Source organism: Motacilla alba, chromosome 1 (genome assembly GCF_015832195.1).
Source record: "Motacilla alba alba isolate MOTALB_02 chromosome 1, Motacilla_alba_V1.0_pri, whole genome shotgun sequence".
Taxonomy (NCBI): Eukaryota; Metazoa; Chordata; class Aves; order Passeriformes; family Motacillidae; genus Motacilla; species Motacilla alba.
This window is the reverse complement of record NC_052016.1, coordinates 57,543,691-57,553,098: the sequence shown is the minus strand read 5'-3', so window position 1 is coordinate 57,553,098 and position 9,408 is coordinate 57,543,691. Positions and strand designations below refer to the sequence as shown.

General features: G+C 41.5%; 1 protein-coding gene across 3 annotated transcripts in view; it reads right to left on the bottom strand.

Annotated features, from left to right (window-relative positions):
• Positions 1–2,091: 2,091 nt before the first annotated feature.
• The window catches only part of KL (klotho), a 48,829-nt gene continuing 41,512 nt past the window's right edge, over positions 2,092–9,408 (bottom strand). Inside the window, exons 5-6 of one of the 3 annotated variants that reach the window (XR_005257046.1) lie at positions 6,373–6,472; positions 5,652–5,786 (exon numbers count right to left, since the gene is read on the bottom strand). Coding sequence is in view for 2 of the 3 variants with exons in the window: in XM_038137670.1 (XP_037993598.1) it covers positions 5,449–5,786 (338 nt within the window). In the remaining variant the exon portion in view is untranslated. Of the gene's footprint in view, positions 5,787–6,372; positions 6,473–9,204; positions 9,265–9,408 lie in introns of those variants that run through there. The other 2 variants (XM_038137670.1, XM_038137679.1) reach the window with 2 other exon arrangements.

Genomic DNA, 9,408 nt, shown 5'->3' with positions numbered 1-9,408 from the left:
GCCTTTTACAGAGCTCTGGATGCAGAAGGCAGCGATGCATGGCCAGCTCAGTGCCCAGAGCCAAACCACCACTTCAGCCAGGATCTCACCAGGACATGCCCTTGGCCCTGCTTCTCCTTCAGGACCCAGCACATGTCCCACTTGGGAGGTGTTGCTCCAGCTCAGAAATGCACCCCATAAGGCACAGCCCCAAGGGAAGCTCTGGCTTGGAAGCTCCTGAGAACCAAACAGGTGGGACTGAGAAGTGACTACCAAGGTGCTCTCTTCCCATGCAAGGACTGATGCCATTAAAAAACATCAGGGAGAAGTCCATCATACATTCCAGATTACAGAGGAAATGTTAAAACTCACCCTTTCCCATAAAAAAACAAAAACCAGATGAACATAAAAACAAACAAACCAACCAAAAACCCCCAAAAGGGGTTTTGTGTGTTACACTTAGTAAGGAAAAAACTGTTTCCACTAACAGAAAAGAACTAAGGCAGAAACAAATCCCACTCACTGTGAACTTGCAGCATTTAGAAAACATCACTGCTGTGATTCCCACTGCTTTGCTCAGGGCTGGTGACTGACCACCCTCCTGCTCCTCAGACTCCCATGGGTCTCCTGGGACTTGGGCCAGATTTGGATGACCTCAGGAGAGCTGGGATCAGATAACAAGGCTTCACCATGCTTTGAGTAATTCCTGTGACAAGAAAAAGGCTTTTGACAGTTAAATTCCTCACGTAGGAGGTGTATCATTGAAGGAGGTATATCACTGAGGGAGAAATATGGGAAATGTGGAAATTTATTTTTTTTTAACGAAGAATATTTAAAGTCCCATGGCTCATCCCCACAAGGGGGGACTGCTCACTCAGCTCCCAGGATGAGGAACTTGCACATCTGCTTGTCCCTGTGGCTTTTCTGCTCTACTTCGTTAGTATTTTCCCGGGCTTCTCTCTGCCTCACTGGTGCTTTTGCTACTCCTTCAGAAACACAGAAAGCATCACAAAAGTAATAGCCAGGGAAATGTCAGCACCCACAAGCATCCTGGCTGCAGGCTGCTGTTATTTCAACTTTCTGATTTCTTAAAAATCTTTTCTCAGAAGTGCTTGACAGTGGTGTTTCTGTTCAACTCATGAAGCAAAGCAAAAGGCTCTGATACATTGGGCCCTGACACTTTCCTCTCACCTCATTATTCCTTTTTTTCAATCTCCTAAAAAGAGCGGGCTTAACAAGAAGGGTGGGCTTAAGAAGCCTGCACCAGCCATAGCCGTGAGAGGGCTGAGGAACAGTCGTTTGGCAATTAATGAGTGGCACATCAAAGACAGGAAGAACTTTCCCTTTTCTTTTCCATGCCTCTTTTTCTTGGCTTTGCTTGAGCAAAAAAGGAACAGGATTGAACTTTCCTTGCCAAAGCTAAAGTCTAGCACCTAGAATTGACTTCTTCACCCTGAATAAGGAAATTTTCACCTCAGCGGTCTCTGGAAGCAGAATGAACAGATCGAGTTCTCTAAGTGACTTGAACCAACACATACAATGCAAGGAGAAAAGGGAAAATTGTGTGTTTAAACATGCTGAGGCTTGTATGGTCCCTCTTCCTTTCATTGGGCTTGTTCTGTTCTGCTCCCACATCCCTTAATCTTGACATTTACTTTCCTGAGGATGTTTAACAACGATGCCACAAACAGACTGCTCAGTGCTGAATTATGCTGACAGAATCCCTGAAGCCTGGGAGTAACTCTACTGGAATAGAAGAGTTTTCCAATTTACTGCAGTGTTACTATGGAATGAGATATTGCACCAAAGCACTCTTAAATTGGTATGGTTACTTCCACAGATTATCTAAATAGCAACAGTCACTTTAAAAAATAATAATTTAAAAAAACCCTCAAATAACAAAAACTCTCCAAACTCCTAGGTCTGTTGGAAAAACATCTGTTTAGCCACAGGCCCCAGAAATCTTCAAGAATAGTTAAGAGTTATTTCTGTGTCACTGAAAAAACAAACAACACAAACTCCTTGCAGAGTTATCACAACAGCCTCTCCTGAGATGCTCTGTACTTGATGCTGCAGGCGAAAAAACTGGACAGATTAAACAGTAAGATCATGTTACAATTTGTTGCATTCAGTATCTTTATTTCACTTCTGCGATTGTTATAAAAACAATATAACATTCATCCTGTCATTTAGCAAAGACATCCCTCCCACAGTCACTCGGCACAATCTTTTCAAGAAATAAACCAGAAGTTTTGCACACATGTCATAAAAACATTTTGAACAGATATAATGTTTAATCTGGAGCACTGAGTAAACTGGCAACAACATTTCTTTCTATAAACACAGTTAAAAATCAAGAAGTCTACCTAAAAAACTGCAAGTTGAACATGCTGAGCCTTGTTGCTCTTGAGAAAACAAACCACCAGCCACCACCAAGCAGTCTTTGCAGCCTGAGTAGGGAGCCCCCTCTGCTCCAAGTCTTTGCTGCTGCCTGCATTTCTGCTCAGGATGCCCAGATGGGGTTGGGAGCACCAGATCACTGCTCTCATGTGAGCATCGAAGGCAGCAAGTGCCCCACAGAAGACCAAAGGAGGTGATTGCCACATCAGTTTGCATAAGCACACCTTGGACGGGTACCCAATGTTTGCTTATCCAAGGGCTTCTTTGTTGTTACTGAAGAGTGATTTTTTTTCAAGACAATTGACAGGAAACTTGCACTGTCCCTGATTACATAAAATAAAGCAGATTCCAGAGGCAAAAACCATACCATTATCTCCATCAGAACAGCCGATCATTGTGCAATTCAGTGGCCCAGGCAGCACCACAGGCAGGATGCTTGGGAGAAGGCTTTGGCAACCACTGTGCCCTGCTCAAGCCAGCTGTGCTCTGCAGTGATATTTAAAACCTCTTCTGAAGACAACTATGCCAAAGGCTGTTTAGCTCCATGGGTCATGGCTCCATGAGTGGATACTGTCACACAGCAACAAATCCCAGTTTACCTACAAATTAGCTATCCAGCTGGTGCCATCTGCCTGTCAGTGGTTACATATCACCCAGCCTCTATGGGAAGAGCCTGCTGTGTCTCCTCCGTGCTGGAACTGCTGTTTCACACATTGTGCTGTGCCTGGGCCATTCCACAGCTCCCAGCAGCAGCTGGATGGATGGGAATTGCTTGTGAAGCAGCAGGTCGGGCCCACGTCCATCAGCACTGTGCCCATGGCACCTGTGCTCTTCTCGATTTGCCCTGCCCAGGCCCCCTGAGCCCCCCTCAAACCCAGGGGTGCAGGTACAACCCAGGTACACCTGGCTCCTCAGAAACATCAGGCCCCGACGTTTGACCAACAGCAAAATACACACCACAGACACACAGGCATGCAGAACACACAGGCTGGGCATGACCTGGGTGCAGCTTGTGCTAAATGAATGTCACTTTTTGTTACGTGCTGCAAAGGCATCTGGCAGCTGGCATAACGTATTGCACGGTGATTCACTGCTGTGCCAGGCAAAAGCCATTCCACATTTCATACACTCAGGGAGAGAGCTCTTTTTCATAATCCTCAGTGCACCAGGCACCAACGCATAAATATACAGCAGTTGGAAAAGTTCTCTTCTACAGCAAGTCCTATTAGTCTATAAATAATTTTTATACGTATTTTTAATACTTCATCACTTACCCTGAAGTGTGCACCTTAATCTCAATACCAAAATATACATAATTGCAAAGAGAGACCATTTAAAGACTAGAACTGGAAGAAAAATATATTAATCATTATGAGAAGATACTAATTATTTTTTTCTCTATACATTATTTAAGAAAAAATATAATCTTAAATTACAAATTAAAATCATATTTCATATGTAATTTTAATATACAGTATAGAATCACAGAGTGTTCAGGTTGAAAAGAACCCTTGGAGGTTATTTAGTCATCTTCTAGTAATCTAGTAAACATCACATTTAATACAATGTAATCAGCTTTAGTAGATAAACAATTCTTGATCAACACAGAGCACATTTCTTTTAAAATGTTCTTTCCAGTGAGTGACAGTGTTCACATAACAATAAATATACAATTACAGCTGAAGGTAATGCAGGCCTAGAGTTAGAGAGCAGACAAAAATGACCATACTGCTTTACACTGAGGACCCTCCGAATGCAGCAATTCACAAGGCAGGCAAAATGACATAGGTTTCTTTCCCATTCTCTATTTCTACTAATAAACAACGGTGCTAACATTCTGCTATTTTATCTTGTTGAGAGAAAAACAAGAGGCCCTCAGACATCCAGTAATACTTTGGGATCAAATGCTGCCAGGTCCCCTTGCTCAAAGGAGAACCTCCAGCCAACCTGTGAGAGGTCTGGCCCAACAGCTCCAGAGTCTCAGACCCTGGCAGCAATAAAGTGCTGCACTATTACACCAAAATGCTGGCATTTGAAGTCTCTGCACTCAAGACAAATAGCATGCAGAGACCATCCCTGCTAAGTTACCACAAGTTTGCAGCAGGTAAGTGGCTGGGCAGCAGCAGTGGCAGCTGAATTCAACTGGCTGTGAGAAGTGCAGAAATGGGGTGTCCCAGCTGTGCCATGTCCCTGGGTACAGGGCAAGAGGCACGGGGTCAGGCACACAGCTTTCTGCCAACTGAGACAGTGAAGACATCCTAGTTCCTGTTCTTTACATTTTTTTCCTGAGCTAAACAAAGGGAAGCCCTTTCACCCTTCCTATCTCTTCCCAGTAGATGACATGACCCCTGCAATCCCTGGATACATCCCTTCTTCTTACTCCCCTGAGAATGACACAGTTCTTTTAACCCAAGTTCCCCAATGGCATCCTGAACTCAGATGTAGTCTCAGAACTAGTTATTGATTTACCAACAGCTCCCAGCAGTACAGAATCATTTCCCCCCATTCTTCCTCCTGCATATGCTTTAGGAAAGGGGTTAATCTTTCCCCGGGCACTGCTTTTTGCAATTCTCCTCCATCTTCCTTCTCATTCATGATCCCTGCTCCAGTTAGGTTCTAGCTCTGGTTAAGAAACATCAGTGTTAACCCTAATTTGGAAAAGTAAATTCTTGTTTCACCCCAGTCTTGGAGAATTTGACATTTAGACTCTTCCATCACACCATGTTTTCAAAACCTTTCTTTCAAAACCTACTTTCACCTGTACAGTTCAGCAAGGGAAATCCAAGAGGGAGAAAGCATGCGCTTAACAAAAGGTCTCAGGGAAAGTTGTGAGACAACTCCAACCACAGGAATCAAGAACTGGTTATAAACCAAGGTACTATAACAGACAAAATGATATCTGGAAGCCACATGCAAACAATAGCTTCTCAGTGTCGATATCCTGCAGTATCAAGCAATGTAAATGCCTTCCTAATGCTGAAGCAATCACAGCATTGTGCATTTTTATTTCAGATTTCCCAAGGGATTGCAAGAAAAAGGACAGTGAGCGATGTATTCAAAGGAGAAGCTCTATTTATACCGTCTTTCTACCCTCTTGGTGTAATAAGTAATGAAGAATATAGTAACAATAAAAGCAACAAATACAAAAGAGATAAAGGCTAATAACGATTTTCTCGTTCGGAAGAAGTGGCAATCGGGACATGAGGCAACCTCTTCCGGACACAGCAGCTCAGGAGTTTCAGGACCAGGAAAACCATTATTGCCAATTATTTCTCTGTAATGTTTCAGAGAAGGTTTTGGTTCATATTGATTTGCTACGTAGCTGTAGAGACCATACTTAGGAGCAGTCTTGTCATTAAAAGAATAGACAAAATAGCCTTGAAGGTTAACGTCATCCAAGGTGTAAGCTGCAAAAGAAAACAAAGGGTTGAAGAAATGAATCAATGCCGCTTTGCAATCAGGAGCAGTACCATATGTCCATATGTAAAGGAGGGGTAGGGGAACGTTAAATCCACATCTGCACTTCTCTCTAAAATTAAGTAAGGTACATGTACATCTGTGAAGTGTTTCTCATAAAAAGTAAGAATCTGTCAGCCACTGCCAGACAACGTGATCTGTGAGTATCCTGCAATTTATTTCCTTGTGCTTGGCAAACACAGCTGTGAGTGCCTGACGGCGTTTAATGATCAGCACAGAGCCTATCATGAAAAGATGGCTCTCTTTGTTATCTATCAAAGAATACAGGTTTTGGGCTTCCTGCCCCTAGTTTTCTGCAGCCTGTTTCTGGTTGCTCCTTCTCCCTTGCAGGGCACATCCCGATGGGGACGGTAAAGAAACAGAGAGAAACTTCTCAATAGAAAAGGCACAGTGACACCAGAAATATCGCACAGCCATGCTGAGGTTGTGTACTGGGATATCACCGGTGCAAGGGGAAAGTTTATGCAAATTACAACCCTCTCCTGCTATTAACCCAAGTTTCTGATCCAAGATGACCTGTATCAGACTGTATTGAGAACATGTCCACAATCCATACTGCTAACTCAGCTACTGGAAGAGGCCTAGCAGCTGTGGTGTTAACCTTGAGCCATCCATCCTGCTTGACAAAAAAAAAAAAAAAATCAATCCAAGGTAGTAAACACAAACTGTAATCGTTTATCTCTCAAAATCACTGTTTTAGCAAATCAAAGCAGATGAACACAGGACTGAATTTTCATATGCTTCTGGAAACAATTCTTTCTGAAGCCACATGCAAGACTTTAGCACCTCTAACCTACTTTTCATGTGTAGAATGAAATAATATTTACCTGGCCTTTTACAGAGCTGCTGCCCAGAATAATTAGTTGTGTTTGCAGAACTGCAGGTGGATTTAATGGTGTTACATAAATGGTTACTGCTGTTCTTTGTTTTCAATTGGCAAAGATGTACTTAAAGACAGTACAAAGCACTTCAAAATACAGCCTCAGTCCAAAAGGTCCCATACTGTATCCTGGAATCATTTATCTGCATAAACCTGCTGGCTCCCCTGGAATAATGCAGGTGAGCAATATTACACACACAAAAATTTCCACATGCAGTGCCTGAAATCAATTGGAGGAAGAAGGCAGAATAGGGACTTTAAGGCCGAGGCATACACATACCAATCCCCCTCTACACTGTGACACTGAGGTAAGGACACAAGATTTTTAATTCATGTTAGTTACTGTACAAGGTCTTGCATAAAAGAAATGCATGTCTTGGAGAAACCTGGATCAGTCATGATGCCAAGGTTATGTAACAACAAGATGGACGAAAGTGCAGTACCAGAGAGGGAGAAGAAAAAATGGAAAAGCTAATGGACCAAACACTATGGAGGAGTGTATGGTGTCTAAAGGGGGAGATTAAGTTTTAGGAGAAGTATTACAGCTAGTTAGCAGAGACACATTTATCCATCACAAAGAAGGTGAAAAGCTAAGAAAATAGGTTAAGCTGAAAAACACAGGAGCTATTTACAGGCTGGACAGAAGAGGGAGAAAGAAGTGACTGAGGGGCAGTGGTACCAGAACAGTATAAAGTTCTGTAAAAAAACAGAGGCATGTAGGTATTCTTGCTAATGGGAACTGGGAGAAAAGTCCATATCCACAGACACAAAAGTGCCCAGGAGACAAGCAATACAGAAAAAAAAAAAAAAAAAAAAAAAAAAAACAGTTTGAAACCACAAGCCCAAATATAGCCAAAATATTTTGAACTATAGATTTATAAAACATGCATTCAATGATACAAAAAGGTGGAGAATGAACTCTTGGGCACTTAATATTGATGTTCAGTAATCAGCAAAAGAGGTGGAAATTACAGAGGAGGAAGTTAAAGCAAATAGTCAATACCCTGGACAGGAACTGCCAGCCATCCTTCACTACCTATCAAAAGAGTGGAACAGATTATATAAAGCTTGATAAATATAAAATTTAGGAGATAATACATGATTAATACCAATCAGCTTGGCTTTATGAAAAATAAATCTTGTCAAAATAGCTTGACTTTTTTTTTTCTGAGACCAGCAGATCAATAAAAGTAATGATGTTTGATGTTAAATACTTAGAGCTTCACGAGGCAAATGACTTGATATTATATGGCATTTGGAACAAGAAAATAGAATGTTATGAGGTCAAGGGAAAGCCATAATGAACAGATTTCAACTAGTCTCAAGTAGAATTAAGTAATAGAACTAGAAGTCTAGAAATGTAATTGAAGGCAAGTAAGTGTTGCAGTGTGTATATTTCTACCATGCTCATAGAGCTCGGCTTTTAGTGCTAAGTTATTTAATGATCTTAAATATATCAGCAACCTGAAATAAATGTAAAACTTTTTCTCACAGTCTGCAAGTCCCAAAGACTAGAGACACAACTTAGCTAGTGTAGCAAGGTTTGCACAAACAAGCAGCAGGCATTTGAACATGACCAAATGTGAAGAACAAGCAGACCTAGTTTTGAAGAGGCAGTCCTGCTTCAAAGAGAGGGAAGAAATCTGTAACTGAGTTTAAAATATCAGTAAATCACCACAGAAGCTGTGTAACCAACCTGGTGCCATGGCCAAGGCCAACAGCCTGCTTGCATGTAGAAATGAGGAGGGTAAGAGGTTTTGTTATACCTGCCTAAGTGTGGCTGGGACAAGAAGAGTGCGTCCAGGTGTGGGTTTACCCCTCTCAGAGAAATATCAGCATGCAGGGAAAAACCTAATAACTCAGAGCTTTGACATTATGCTTTATAGCAGGGGACACAAAGAGCTTTGTCTGTATTATTTATCAAAGAGATAAAAGAGAGATGGCTTGTCTTGTCTGCAAATACCTACAGAGATAAAATACATGTGGAAATGCACAACGAAATTGCTTAAAGCTGAAGCTAGAGCAATTAATAGTAGAAATGAGATTTTTATATATCTATATGTACACACATACTGTGAGGTGCCAAAGATTCTTCATCAGTAAAAATTATCTCATTTGGGTCCTGTGCTTTTCTGAAAAAACAGCATGTGCTCTATGACAGGATGACTCAAAATGCTTTTTGCCTTATAATTTATGAGTCTTTGAGACAGAGAAAAGAACTGGTATGTGTTCTGAATAGCAGGAAACAGTCCAGGAAATGGCATAATGAGGTAGACAGCTGAATTATTATGAAGATCACTGTTGGATAAGATCACTGTTGGATAAGATACAGAGACAACTGAGGAACAGAACTGATACCCAGCCCTGAGGCACATCAGTGGAGAGAAGCAGCAAAGCAAAACAACAGTAGAAGTGTAGTAAGATGAAAATCTGAGTAAATACATGTGGAGATACTCACACAATTTCTATTTAAATTTACTGAATCCATAAAAATCTTCTTACGCAGAATATAAGCGAGGTCAGTCTTCCTGATGTTTAGTAACACCAATCAATCATAAATTTAGGGGAAAAATACCTGTTACACTCTAGTAACATCTCATTTAGGGAGTATTCTACAGAGGACATGTATTATAAAGCTAAGCATACTTTATCCCACAGTGTACACTAATAGT